Source organism: Monodon monoceros, unplaced genomic scaffold (assembly GCF_005190385.1).
Source record: "Monodon monoceros isolate NGI ecotype Baffin Bay Population unplaced genomic scaffold, NGI_Narwhal_1 Super_Scaffold_21, whole genome shotgun sequence".
NCBI classification, from domain to species: Eukaryota; Metazoa; Chordata; class Mammalia; order Artiodactyla; family Monodontidae; genus Monodon; species Monodon monoceros.
In genome coordinates, this window is record NW_021703778.1 from 163,719,308 (window position 1) to 163,733,989 (window position 14,682).

General features: G+C 52.0%; 1 protein-coding gene across 1 annotated transcript in view; it reads right to left on the bottom strand.

Moving 5' to 3' along the window:
• The window catches only part of PRIMA1 (proline rich membrane anchor 1), a 59,770-nt gene extending 55,709 nt beyond the window's left edge, over positions 1-4,061 (bottom strand). Inside the window, exons 1-2 of the mRNA XM_029238857.1 lie at positions 3,961-4,061; positions 3,213-3,336 (exon numbers count right to left, since the gene is read on the bottom strand). Coding sequence (XP_029094690.1) covers positions 3,213-3,336; positions 3,961-4,061 — 225 coding nt within the window. The remainder of the gene's footprint in view (positions 1-3,212; positions 3,337-3,960) is intronic.
• Positions 4,062-14,682: the final 10,621 nt, after the last annotated feature.

Consider the following 14,682-nt stretch of genomic DNA (forward strand, 5'->3'; position numbering starts at 1 on the left):
AACTTTGTGCTGGAGCTGGACTGAGATTTCTAAAATGCCAATCTGAGGTTGTGTCGTCTCTTTCTTAAAACTTTCCACGGCCCCCAGAGCCCTCAGGATCAAGTCCAAACTGTAAGACACGATGTTAGTGGCTTACAACAGAGGCCTCACCTGTGTTCTTCCAATGCCCTGCCCTCTCCTCCCACCTCGGGGCTGTTCCCTCCACCACCTGGACACTTCACTCACGCTTGCATCCTGACTCCTGATTTCTCCTTGTTCGTGTCTCAGCTGAAGCACTGCATCCGCGAGGTTTCTCTGAATCTTCCACAAGCTCCTGTTTCTAAGCTATTTGCTCCTGTTGAGCACTCCTGCCTATTATGACTTGTCTAACAATCTCTCCAGTGCTAGACTGTCAATGCCATGAAGGCAGGGACCCCTAGATCCCTTGCACTTAACACGGGGGGCCTGGCAAACAGTAGGTGCCCAATAATTGCAGCTGACTAAATAAGTGAAGCTGTAATGACTGACCACAGGGGCAGGGGGTCGGCATCGCTTGGGTCTGGGATGGCTCCTCATTGCCACACAGAGACCCACAGGCCCGGATCAGAGCCTGTCTCCATGACAATTGCTTTAGGGGGGCGCCCACAAGGATGATGGCTTCTGGCATCTTTTATGGAGACAGTAACTCGATACTGTTACAGCGCCACAGTAACTTGATGAGACACACTCCTGTCACACCTAATAAATTCGCCAGCCTGTCATCCTCTTCACTTGCAAAAAAAAAAAAGGACTCATGTGGAAGTGAACTTAGAAGAACCCTAAATCACAAAAGCTCAAAATCTCAATTCCAGACACATGAAGGAAAAATGGGAAGAGCCTCAAGAGTGCCCCCACCAACCTTGTGGCCATTTAATGTCATCTGACTGTAATGATTAAGTTTCTTATCATCCAGGCAGCAGCCAGAGGCTCCGGGCTGATCTCAAGGTTGGAACCTGGTGCTTTGAGGGACCACAGACCTCTTGCTTCACCAGTTATTGTGCTGGTCTCACCCTTCCAGATGTTTACGACTTAGAGGGATTCTTCTGGCAAAAAGCTCATGAAAGCACAGATAGGTTTCTTTATGTTCAAGAAACTCCTATGACGTGACAAATGACACTCTCTCCACTTAAAGGGAAACACATGGCTTTGTGCACTTCGATTTTTCCTCTTCTCCCCTCTCTTCTGGTTTCAGCTCTTTTGCTCAAAAACCAAATCCATTCCTTCCAAAGCCCCTTTTCCCTTGACTTCTCAGTCCTTATCATTTGTAGATTAATCTTTCCAGTGCCTCCAGCCAAGATTTTACCCATTCTACTTGCCTGGAGGATTTCTTTTCTAATTGATTTTCACAAAACTTGATTTGTATTGAGTAAACGGCATCTGAAATACACACACACAAACTCACACACACATTTGCTTGTGTGAGTACTGCCTGGCTGAAGGACACTGCTAAAAAACGAAGCTACTTTACAAAATCCTTTCTTTTGGTGGTGGGAGTGGGTAGGGAGGTGGTGGATCTGCTGTTTCTATCCTGCTAGTTCCTGCAGAAAATTCCAGTCCTTGGAGATTAACAACATCATCATGTTGCTCTCTGTACTAGCTGAAAAAGTCTCCCAGAAGAGGGAAAATTGTAAACAAACGAATACAAAAAGGAAGTGAGCTTAACACCTGAGGTTCAGCTAAAAGTTGAACGAGAGAAACTGGTCCCAAACCACCCAAGTGTTTCGAAGTGACAAAATTCTGAATCCCGAGGAGGCACAGCTGAGTTTAATAACTGCCGATTCACACATTAAACAAAGCTGTCAAATTCCGAAAGGAAAACAATTGTGAGTGACACAGAAGCAAGCCAGGGAAGAGAACACAAGATGGGCCTGGCGCTGCAGCAGGGGGGTATGCCCCTCCACCACTCGAGCTCTCCCCTGAGCTGGCTGGTTCCAGCATTAGAGCCCCTGGTTCTCTCCAGGGGTCACCAGGGCTGCCATACAAGCAGGACTGACCACCTTGGTTCCCAGCAACGCCCCGTCACTTGGGACAGCTCATGAGCCTTGGCAGCCTGGCAAGCAGCGTTGCTCAATCCCATCTTCTCTGGACTGTCACCTCCTACTCAGGGCAACTACCTGAATAGTCCCCAAGCCCCAAAATGCCAACAGAAGGACATGAAGCTGCAAACACCCCAGAGTGGGTATTTCAATGACTGAAATGGTAAAAATGCTGATCAAAACAATTCAAAATTCTTGATCAGACTACGTAGCAATCAACAGAGTACCTGGCTAGCCAGTTAGAGGAGTGACGTTACTATTACTAACATCAATAATAGCAGCGCCAGCTACCATTTAGTGTTTATTATGGTTCAGGAGCTGCGCTAAGTAATCTTTATCTCATCAAGTACTTATACTAGCACAGGGAGGAAGAAGAAACCAGAGCCCAGAGAGGTTAAGCGCACTGTCTAAAGTCCCCCAGCTGGTAAGGGGCAGAGCTGGGGCTCAAAATTCAGAGCTGACACCGAAGTCCACCTCTTCACCATTCCACTGTACTGCTGACTGTGTGCATTCTGGGAGGGACTAGGGACCATCCCATCTTACCATCTCTCTGACCCTAACACAGGTCACTCGAGTTGGTGGCTACCTGGTCTCTGCCCTGGGGACTGGGGGGCCCGGGGTGAAGATTCCATCCTCAGGCAGTCCTTATAGATGGACAGCTCCTTCTTACATTCCCCCACCAGTGGCCACCTTGCAAAACCTGTCCACATCCTCAACTCTACTACCTACAAGAAACAACCCCTTCTGTGTTGAAGTCCAGTTTAAGAAGGCTGATATGAAGCTTACCAGTGGCTCTGATGGGAAATAAAGAAGGTATATTCTCGGTATCATTTTTCTTTTTAACTTTGTAAAAGCTCTAAGGTTTCTTTGTCTGCATTTCTGCAATAGAATATTATCATCAAGAAGGCATTCCCTCAGCCCTTTCTGTTCCAAGGCGCTGTCCTGAAGGCCTCAGCAGGCCAGGACCGAAGCCTCCTTCAGGAGTTTCTTATCTTTTCAGAGCGAGAGTACGCATCCTTTCTTTTCCTAAACTCTTCCCAGGACCAATCAGAGGGGCGACTGCAGGAAGCCAGGGTCGTGGGAGTGAAGTGACAACCACCCCCTACCCGGTCCTGACCAGGAGGTCCTCAGGCACGCGCAGCCCGCGCCACCGCTCACCTGCACGAAGCCCCAGAGCGGGTGGAGCGCGCAGTGCAGCAGCAGTGAGGGCCAGCAGTAGCCACGGCGCAGCACCAGGTCCCGGAGGAGCATCTCGGCCCGCGGCACCCGCTCCCGGGGCGAACTGTCAGGGAGCAAAGCTCGGGTCAGGCGGGCGCCGCTGGCACCACCGTGGTTGCGCACCCGCACACACGTAGCAGTCCAGGTTGGGCGGGCACGCCCCGCACCCTGGGGCACCCTCGTAAACCAAGCCTGGCCTTTCATTCCAGCTTGCATCCTCGCTGACCCTTCATGCACACTCACAGGGGCCGGCATCCAAGAACTTACAGTCCGTCGTGGTGCACGCCCCCGGAATCCTGCGCGCAAACCCTGGCCCCATGCACACCTCCAGAAACAGCCAAGCACGCTTACCGAGGCCCGTGCACCTCCCCAGAAACAGCCATGCACAACTCTCTCCCACTGTGAGCACACTTCAAACCCGGCGGGCACCATTCACCCTGCGTGCACACCCACAGAAACGGCCGTGCACACCCACCGACTCCTGCCCGCACGCTCGCTGACCCCGCATGTACACGCTGCGTGCACCCTCTCTGCCCCGCCGGCCCTCACTGCGCACACTGCAACACATGCACCTCAGTGCGCGCCCCGTTTGCCCTCGCGCTCTACTGAGCCCCGGCCTCCGGCCTCAGGGCACGAGCTCGCCCCGCGTCTCCATCTCCGCCCGCACCCCTCCGGGGCCTTACGCCACCTTGCCTGGCGGCGGCCCCAGCCGATCCTCGGCGCGAGGAAGGGAGGCGCCCGCTCCCCCCCGCGGCAGAATCTGTTCCCTAGCGGCCGGACGGCCCCCATTTAAAGCCAGCCGCCTCCCCAGTCCCCCGCCCTCTAGGCGGGGCCTCGGTCCTCACCCTGGCGACTGCGCGGGCGCCTGGGGGCTTCACATGCCTGGGAGGAGCGCCGGGCACTGGAGCAAAAGTTTGCGCGCGGTTTGGGCCTCCGGGGCGGCTGAGCCGGGGGCCCCGGCAGGGCGCGCTCGCACGGGGCGCAGGGCGCGGTGGCTCCGGGCTGCGCCTGGCCGCGCGCGGGGCGGGAGGGGCTGCACCCCGCGCCCGGGGCCGGGGCGGGCTGCCGAGGCGGAGGCGGAGGGCGGGGAAAGTCTCCTCCTAGCCGCCTGAAGCGGGCGGTGCGTGCCCTCCCCGGGTCCCCGCCCTCCCCGGTGGCGCCGCGCGGCTCCCCGGGGCGCTGATGTGCCCGAGCTCCGGCCGCCCGTCACGCCAGCCCGTGAGAAGCAGCGGCTAGAGGCGCTGGCCTCGAGCGCCTGTTCTGGCCGCAGGGCCGCGGGCGGAGGCGAAATAAATAATGGACGAAAAAGGAAAACAGACGTGAGCCGAGCCAGAGCTCGCCCGCCTCCCGCCCGGGGCTGCGCTCCCGCCCGCGCTCTCCGCCGCCGCAGCTGCCGCCAGCGCCGCTGCAGTGATTCCTCGTCTCCATCTAGTGAGGCTATTGTGTATTGGGCGCTTAATAATTTATTTATCCACCCGCGAGGCAGACTCCAGCTCCCGAGGGTCTTGCTCCTTGCCTGCCGTCCCCCCCGCCAAGTTTCTCCGAGGGGGCGGGAAGGGAGTAAGGACTGACTCGTGGAGACCCCTTTTTGCGCTCGATCCCTGCGGAATCCCTCCCCTCCTCCACCCCATTCGGACGGTGCCGAAGGCGCCCCGGTTGCCCGGGCTGCAGGTGCAGGCCGCCACTCTCGGGGCCAAGTGCTGTGTTCTCCCTTCTGTAGTCCCGGGCGGGGGGACCGTTCCAGCCACACGGCTGCACCTTGGAAGGAGTTGCCGACGGCCCCGGGGAGGACCTCTCCACCACTGCTTTTCGTCAGCCATCTCAAACTCCTGTTTGAGGCGAGATTATCAACAAGTCGGTGGCGAAGTAGCGCGTTACGTTTCTTTCAAACAAGCTGCCCCGGGCCCCGCCAGGCCGCACCACAGGTATGCATGACCTCCACTGATCGGGTGAGAGCACCTGACGAGCGCTTTGATTTACAGAGGGGCTCTCCAGAGCGCCCCCGCCCCCAACGCATGGACAATCTTATTTTTAGGTTGGGTGAAGGAACCACGGGGTCAGGACAGAGAGCGGAGAGTCGGACACCATAGCTCATTCATAGAAGGAGCATTTACTTAGTTCCTTTCCCCCATCTCTCTGGGCACCCTTAAGTCACCCCCTGTAAACACACACTCTATAAACTGCTCTGCAAACCGGCTTTCAGACCAATTTCCTAGCGACCTCTTTCATACTGAGTGCTGACCCGAGGCTCTTCTCCATGCAGGCTCCGTAGAGCCGCATCTGAACCAAGGAGATGTTTGGACACAGTCGTGAATGAGGCCCTGTCCCTTCCCTCCAAGAGCTTGGGGTCTGATCTGGGAGACAGATAACAAAACCAGCCATTCCACTGTCCATTGGCATTCTGCTGTCAGCTGTGTGTGACGAAAGCACTATAAGGGGAGGAGAGAGCAGTGAAAACTGGAGGGAGGGTCAGGAGAGGCTTCCAAGATTGGGTGACCAGCCGGGAGTGGGGGAGTATTTCAGGCATTGGGAACCCCCTGGGCAAAGATGTGGAGATGCTTGTTCATTTGTTCATTCATTCCATACATAGTGTCTGGAACAGCTACTAAGGGCCAGACAGAACATTCGATGCTGGGTATACAACAGTGGACAAATCACATCTTCCTGTTGCCTTTAAGGGGCCCATCATAGTGGGAGGAGGGACGGGAAGAAAATATAGGTGTCGGGGCAGGAGGGGCTTCCTGGATGACTTGCTTTCACCAGTGGTTTGAAGCAGGAGAATGAGGCACAAAATGAGCCCTGTTGGTCAGCTGAGGTCCAAATAACACGGTATTTTAATGCCTTTCCACTGAAGCTAGCCAGGGTATTTTGTTCAGTCCACGACTTCAGTCTTTAGATATGACAGCAGCCCCTGAGGTTTATATGGAACACTTTGCTACTTAAAAATGTTCTTAAATCACATTCTAATTCAGTTCTTACAATTCTGTTGGGTAAGTGTAATTGCCCCATTTGACAAGTTCAGAGATGTGACTTTCCCAGGATCACACAGCTGCTCACCTGGGATTCAGAAGTACTGGCCCCAACCAGAGGTCCAACACTTCAGGAGAACCTAGGCAGGCTGTGCCTCTTGGAAAGCCTGCATCATCCATTCTGATCTTCAGTATTCCTGTACTGGACCCAGTCTACGTACCTCCTGAGTGTCAGCTGGCTCCACATTCTCCCAGCCCTCCTAACGCCATGGAATATCACACCTCTGTTAGGGTGAAGACCAAGCAACCCATGGTACCTGGGATCTGCCTACCAGGGCCAGGTAACTCTCCTCGAGAAATGCAGGGGCGGGCTTCCCTGGTGGCGCAGTGGTTGGGGGTCCGCCTGCCGATGCAGGGGACGCGGGTTCGTGCCCCGGTCCGGGAAGATCCCACATGCCGCGGAGCGGCTAGGCCCGTGAGCCATGGCCGCTGAGCCTGCGCGTCTGGAGCCTGTGCTCTGCAACGGGAGAGGCCACAACAGTGAGAGGCCCGCGTACCACACACACAAAAAAAGAAATGCAGGGGCGTTAAACCTTGCAGCAAATTTTGACGAACAAAAGACAAGAGATGGGAGGGAGCCAGCATATGGATGGTAGTAGTTCCATTTGGCCTGTCAGGAGATGTCCAGGAGGTGTGACTGAGTGACTGGCAATGTTTTCTTCCAAAGATGCAGCCACCTGGATAACCCACAGCCTTGTATTTACTGTCCTCCTTCCTTCCTTTACTTCCGTTTTCTTTTCTTTTTCTTGTCCTAGAATTGTAGCCCTCAATAAAGTGTTAGCAAGCCAGCATTGCTTCATGCTTTGTCTCCTAAGGAACCAGGGACAATGGGTACCACAGGTGGTCCAGAAAGCAAGTCTTCAGGGTCAGATGTTGGAGCTGGATTTCCCATCTATCTGGAAGCCATAGGGGCCCCATTACTGACGGGAAGCAGGTCATAATCACGCATATATTTGACATTACTATTTGTAAAGCTTCACCTCTGGCTAAGTGAGATGAGATGTGGGTAAAAAGCAAGGCTATGGGAGGTCAAGTGGCCACTGTGATTGATCAATGATAATCATAAAGACTGTGAGGTTAGATGGCTTCTTCTGACAGCACTGGAGATTTTGCAAAAAGAAAGTGATAGGGAAGCTATTTGCCAACTTGAGGCATACTTTGTGAAAGCTTTAAGGACACTCTCATCTCTTGACATCCACAAGGCACCTGAAAAATAGGCTCAGGATCTGATTGTAAGGGTGGCAGAGCTGGAAAGAACACTACACGTGCAGCCACACAGCTGTTCACATCAGGGCTCTGATAGGGAAAGAGTTGGACCTTGTGATCTAGAATAGGAATATTTGGGCGAACAAGCCTGAAAATCTTGGGTCTGCAGGGGGAAGTGGCTCAGCTAATTGTTTATGGAAATAACAATACTGAAAACTCAGGGGCATGGAGGTCAGGTAAATAGTCAATGGATGAACTCATAGGAGTGGACACAAAGGGTACTGATGGTCCTGCCTCATATTCATGTTCACCAGGGAGCATCCATTGCCAAGGAGACTCTCAGCAATCAGTTGGACAGGATGACCCATCCTGTGGAAGTCAGCCAGCCTCTCTCTCTGGTCATCTTAGTGCTTCCCTGAACGATGGCTTGGTCTGCTGAAGGCTGAGCCGTGGCATCAGCTTGGAGACAACAACCTGTGGGGATGGGCCATTGTTCTCCTGGTTGCAGTGTGAGTTGATAGATGTGTCTTCAACAGCAAGAACACACAAAATCTGGGAACAAAGGAGTGAAGTAGGATTGGCCCCTCTGAGCCCACGTGTCAGAGAGATACCTGCAGACTCTGTGTTTCTTGTTCCTGCAAATGTAGACACTAAGGGGTTAGTGGTCCTGGCTCCTAGAAGCTGATGCCTTCACCAGTGAACACAGTAAGGGATGCTCAAAACTGAAAGCTGTAAGTTCTACGTGGGCACCTTGGGCTTCTCTTGCCAGTGGACCAGCAGTCAGAGAGAGGAGTTGCTATACTGGCAGGGCGGTCATCCTTGATTACCATGGGGATCTAGGCTTGCTGTTACGCAGTGGGCACGGGGAAGAGTATATCTTGCTACGGACTGAATTTTGTACCCTCCCCCACCCCGCAAGTGCGTATGTTGAAGCCATAATTCCCCAATGTGACTGTATTTGGAGAAATGGTCTTCAGGAGGAAATGAAGGTTAAATGAGCTCATAAGGGTAGGGCCCTAATCCAATAAAATTGGTGTCCTTACAAGAAGAGGAAGACAGATGAGAGCTCTCTTTCCTTCTCTCTGCATGTGCTCAGAGGAAAAGCTCTGCAAGCCAGGAAGAGAGTTCTCACCAGAAACCGACTCTATGGACCTTTATCTGGGACTCCCAGGCTCCAGAACTATGAGAAAATGAATTTCTGCTCTTTTTTTTTTTTTCCTTTTTTTGCAGTACGCGGGCCTGTCACTGTTGCAGCCTCTCCCGTTGCAGAGTACAGGCTCCGGACGCGCAGGATCAGCAGCCATGGCTCACGGGCCCAGCCACTCCGCGGCATGTGGGATCTTCCCGGACCGGGGCACGAACCCGTGTCCCCTGCATCGGCAGGCGGACTCTCAACCACTGTGCCACCAGGGAAGCCCAATTTCTGCTCTTTAAGCCACCCCTCCTGTGGTATGTTGTTATGGCAGCTCGAGCTGATACTCTGGGATTCTCTGGAGCTTCTCTGCTCAGAGATAACATGAACGGGCAGTTAAGACGTCCAAAGACCCTCCAGGTAAGAACCCCGGACCAGCTGAAAAGCTGGCCATAGAAATCTAGAATGGGAGGTGTAGGGGGCGAGATAATGAATATCAATTATGGCCCTAGGACCAGCTGCAGCAGTGGGACTATAGCTTGGCTTGCTCATGCTTTTCTGTCTAAGTTACAGTTGGACTTGTACCTTCACTCTCAAATTGATGGCATTTTCTTCTCAAGTTACTTGCAAATAGCATAGAAGGATGTGAACGGTTCTGAGTAATGCAGGGGGGTGGACTCTATTAGACCACATTTAGGCACCTAGATTTGTCTGGCTCCACCTGCTTCCTTACTCTGCTCCCTGGAGAGAGCGGCCAGAGCTACCACCATCCCATCTCCTAACACTGTGGTTATCTCAGCCTCCCCACCTTGGCAGAGCTGAGCTTCAGTGTGGCCTCCATCATGCCCACTGTAGGAGGGGTCCCAACACCAATGGAGGGGACCAGACTCATGGAGGTTTGGGCTCCTACTACCAATCCCATACTCAGACAAAGCCCCACACCATGGTGGATGGGATCCGACTCCCAGAGCAGCTATCTGTAGGGGCCAAGGAACACGACCTGAAAGTGTAGAGAGTTAACTCCCTGTGATACAGACTTTGATCAAGGAGAGACAGGGTCGGGAAAGATGTGGTAGATAATCCATCACCCTTTCTCCATCCGTGGTTCCATCTGGCCTCTTCGAGTCTGTCTTGTGTGACTAAGCACTTGGCTGTGTTCCCCAGCAAAGCTGTGGCCAGACCAGTGAAGGGCCCACATTTTCTTTGCCTTCCTTCCTTCCCTGCCTCCCTGCCAATTTCCCCTTGCTCTTTCTGACCTAGAAATTCACTCCCCCAAATTTGTTATTACCTCTGCTTTACTTCCGGTTCCTGGGGAGTTTAGACTCAGACAAGTTCTTGGAGGGTTCATGGGCTCTAGAGGGTGTGGCCACATGCATAAAATGAAGTAGGACACTGCATTCCTACTGCAACCTCTGAAGACCCACAGCAAATTCAAAGGGGTTCCTTAAGCATCCAGATGGTCTTCTTCAGGTCCCCACTCCTGTGCATCCAGGCAAGTTCTAGGTGGGAAGAGTCTCATGAGGGTCGAGAACACCAGCTCTTGAGCCAGACTGCTTGATTCTTATAAGCTGTGGAGTCTTTGTAGAATACCCTAACCTTTAAAGCTGGCCTCTACAGAAAAAAAAAAAAAAAAAAAAAAAAAGGGCTTCCCTGGTGGCGCGGTGGTTGAGAGTCCGCCTGCTGATGCAGGGGACACGGGTTCGTGCCCCGGTCCGGGAAGATCCCACATGCCGCAGAGCGGCTGGGCCCGTGAGCCATGGCCGCTGAGCCTGTGCGTCCGGAGGCTGTGCTCCGCAATGGGAGAGGCCACAACAGTGAGAGGCCCGCGTACCACAAAAAAAAAAACAAACAAAAAAAAGCTGGCCTCCTTTTCTTTGTCTATCAGGAATTATAGTATTTAGATGGAGTTAGATTGCAGAGTTCTTGGAAGGATTAACTGAGATAATTCATATAAACACTTAGCCTGGCACATAGTAATTGCTCAGCGAAGGAGTCTCTAATTATTTTGACGGATAAAGGCGCAAAAATGCTGCCCTTTTGCAAAAGTGCTAATTGGCATCAGGAATCTTTTTAAGTAAAACGCAAGGAAACAAAGGAAACACTTTATGACCAGTAAAAGAGCCCTCATTGAACCATGAAGTTATGCAGGGTAATTACGTCTTGAAATACTGCAAATAAACACAGTTATTGAAAAAGACATTGGTGGTGTCCAAATCGTTCATTACCTCTGCTTGAGTGAAATATGGAATTGTCTGTGTCACGTTTTATAGATCAGCTGTGACTCTGTCCAGAGAGGACATTTCCCTGATTGCTCTCGTACTGGGGGAGCGGGAACCCAAGTCTCTCCTAGGTGTTGTCCCAGACCTCACTGGTCTTTCTGAGGTTGGTCCCACACTCCAACCAGTAACCTAAGAGCTGAGCTGGATTCATTACAAGGGCTATGTGGGCAGATTTGCCTTGCCCCAGACTGTGAGTTAGGCCCTTTCCCCAAGAACATTTTGGTCTAGATTTCTTGCAGCCAGATGTTTGGACATGGAGGAGAGTCAGGAAGAATCCCGGATTTTAAACTTTTGTTTAAAACCACTTGTATCTTCCCTCATTTGTTGTCCTTTCTTAAATCCTAAGAAAGGACCAAAACTTTGGGGGAAATTGTCAGGACTGGGCATGCTTGGTGGCACAGCCTGGTCCAGTGCCATTTTCCAGTGTCAGAGGAGAGTCCAACAGATATGATCCAAGAGAACATTTGATTGGAACTGCTTGGTGGGCCACCCCTCTGGCCCAGTGGGTCAAGTCCAAATGCCAGCCCAGCTGAGAGAGCTGGCTTCATCTCTTCTCTTCCATGTGCTGGGCCAAGCAGGAGCCATCAGGCTGAAGGAGATAGATCTTCCTCCCCAATTTCTCACATTCTAGTAGAGGGAGGAGAAGCATACATGATTCCTAAGCTGCAAATAGGACCGTTTCTCTTCTCTGCTTTCAAGCCCCCAGAAGACTCTCACACAGCACCCAAGCATCCCCAGCCCCTGCCGCTCCGCACTCACTCCCCTCTTTGTCCTTGGTGCTCCAGCACTTCCCGCTGTTTCACATCTCCCGGCTCTGCTCACGCTGTTTCCTGTGCTGAGAATCCCTTCTCCTCTTGCCAACTTGGCTAATTCCTATACAGTCATCCCTGTCTCCCTTCTCCCGATCTTACACACCTCTCCATCATGGCACTCGAATTATTAGGACATGGGCAGTCAGGGATGCAGCAGGGCGTGGACTTAATGGAAAGAACTCTGGTATTGGTGTTGCTTGACCATGGGAGGAATCTGGAAAGTTCCGTTCAGCTCTCTGAGCCTCACTTTTCCTGTCTGCAAAACAAGGGTGCTGACATTCACCTTGCTGGGCTACAGGGGGAAATACTAGAAATAACGCATGTAAAGCGTAGAGTCCAGTGCCTTCACAGCGCAGGCCCTCAAGAAATCCTGTCTGTTCCACCTAGGTGCAAGTTTGTCTCCTCTCCTAATTGTGCAGGCCTTGGGGGAAGGGGCTCTGTTTTATTCATCTTTGAGTTCAGACACCCGGCGGCCCCCCACGTCTAACAGGGGCTCCGTAAATATTTGAGAGTGACTGTAGAACCCAGTGCCACTGGGCCTCTGTGCAAGGGTCTCCTTCACTCTCCAACCTCCCTTCTCACTCTCTCCTGTTACCCCGCCTCCAGCCTCCTTGTTATTTAAACACTCAGATCCAAGCGTGCCTCAGGGCCAGGGCCTGGGCCTGGCTGTTCCCTCTGCCTGAACACCCTTCCCCCATTTCAGCAGGGCACACTCCCTCACACCTTTCAAGTCTTTGTTTGCCTGTCACTCTTCTACCCAGACCCGTGCTGACCACCCTATTTAACTTGATAGCCAACGCCTGCTGGCTTTCCCCATTCTCCCATGTTGTTTTATTTTTCTCACTAGTATATATTGCTTCCTAATACACACTTTTAAAACTTGTTTCCTGTGATCAGTATGTGTCTCCTCTCATACTAAAATGTAAGCTTCCTGAGGGCAGGGGGTTTGGACTCCTCTGTTCATAGCCTGGAGCAGATACTTCCTGTATCCTGCACCATATCCGCTCAAGGCACCACTGGTTTCAGCACAGCCATGACGGACAGCTCCTCTGCACGCTGGGGTCCTCCCCTGCCCCGCCCAGTAAGCTGCCTGAGAGCCAAGGAAAGCAGGGAGAAACCAGAAGTGCGGGGGGCGAGGCCTCCCGAAGGACCTGAACAATGGAGTAGGGCTGTGGACACATACCCTGGCCTGCCTTTCTTTGAAGACTATTCTGAAGCTCGTTCTTACAGTTCCTTGGGGGTCCCCCCTCAGTGGACTGAGGCCCTTTTGACTGCGGTGAGGGGGCCGGATAACTGTCTCCATTAACACAGCCTTAACTGGCTCCTCCTTCCTCCTCTGGGCTCACCTTCCAAACAGATCACCCACATGAGTCCTGGTCTCACACTGCTTTGGGGAGAACCCAAACCAAGAGGCCAGCACACTCCAAGCCTAGAGCATGCTTGACCTACGACGGCCCGGTACATATTTGTTGAAGGAGTGAACGGAAAGAGAGACAACTTACAGAATTTTACATTTTGTGTCTTGCTTTCTGATGAAATGTTTGGGTGACTTTTTTTTAATCACAAGGTGAACTTGCTGAATCCTGTTTCTTCTTGTTTACACAAGGATTTTCACAGAATGGCTTCTGCCTGGGAGCCAGTCTTTGAGCTTTGTAGATTTTTCAGGGAATGAGGATTTTTGCCATTTACTTTAGTCAGAAATGTCGGAAGCATCCAGGAGCTTGAAGATCTGCTAACACCCGCTTTGACTGGCCCATTGCTCAGCTATTTGTTATAACTTTTCAAAGAGCATGCCTACCTCAGAGTATGATGAGAAGGATTACCTTGGTGTGTTTGTCCCTGAAATAACTGAGATAATCTGTGCTCATTTAGGCACTTAACGAACATTTATAGAATACAGATTATGGGCCAGACTTGAGCACTGGAGATCAGAATTGCCTGAGTCGGGGTCCCTGCCCTCCCTCTGGGAGCTCTTGGCTAGTGGGGAAGACAGAGAAGGGAAGAGATGCTTATAAACACGGTGTGAGAAGGGCTGTGATAGAGGTGAGCACAGGCTGCAAACTTTCAGGAAGAACCTAGTGCTTTCAGCATCTCGGCATAATTGTACTTTCTGCTTTCGATTAACCAAACTGTGATTTTCTGCACACGTTTGCTGTTTACAACTCCCTGCCTTTGCATGTCCAGTTTCCTCTACCTGGAATGCTTTCCCTCCATCTTCATGGCAAAGTCCTAGTCATCCTTCAAATCCTGGCTTACATCGCTTTGCCCAGGAAAGATTCCCTCCCCTATCCCAACACCCCACCAGCCTCATCCTGTCCTGTGCTGTCTGTAGCCTGCCTCTTAGGAGCTGCCCTTTTTACCCTCTCGTGTGAGCAATGAGTAATTGATGGCATAGGGGTGGGGCGCACGATTTGGGAGAAAAACACATTGACTCTGATATCAAACAGAGCTGCGTTTGGATCTTAGTACTGCTGCTTCCTGGCTATGTGTTCTTGGGCATGGCTGGAGAAAAGGGTGGGAAAATACAAGGAAAGAGCTGCGGGAAGGAAAGACTCGACCGTGGTGGGCCTCGTGAGCCATGCTAACATATCTGGAATTCATTTGGGGGACAGTAGGGAAGCATTTAACAGTTTTAAGCAAGAAAATGGCATCGTACATTTGTGACTTATAAAGACCATGCTGGCATCACGGGAAAGAGGGATATGAGTGAAGGGGTGCTCAGATGGAAGGTGGGCAAGCCGAGTGCTGGTTGAGAGCCTGGACTTAGAGTCACACGGTCTAGGTTTGAATAGCAGCTTTTACCTAGCTGTGTGATCTTGGGCAATCATTTACACTCTCTGAGCCTCAGTTTCCTCATCTGTAAAATGGGAACGATGAAATTACTTTCTTTTCCTGGGAAGATCATAAGAGAACATAAATGGGAATGGGTTTTGTCAACTCTAAAATACCATG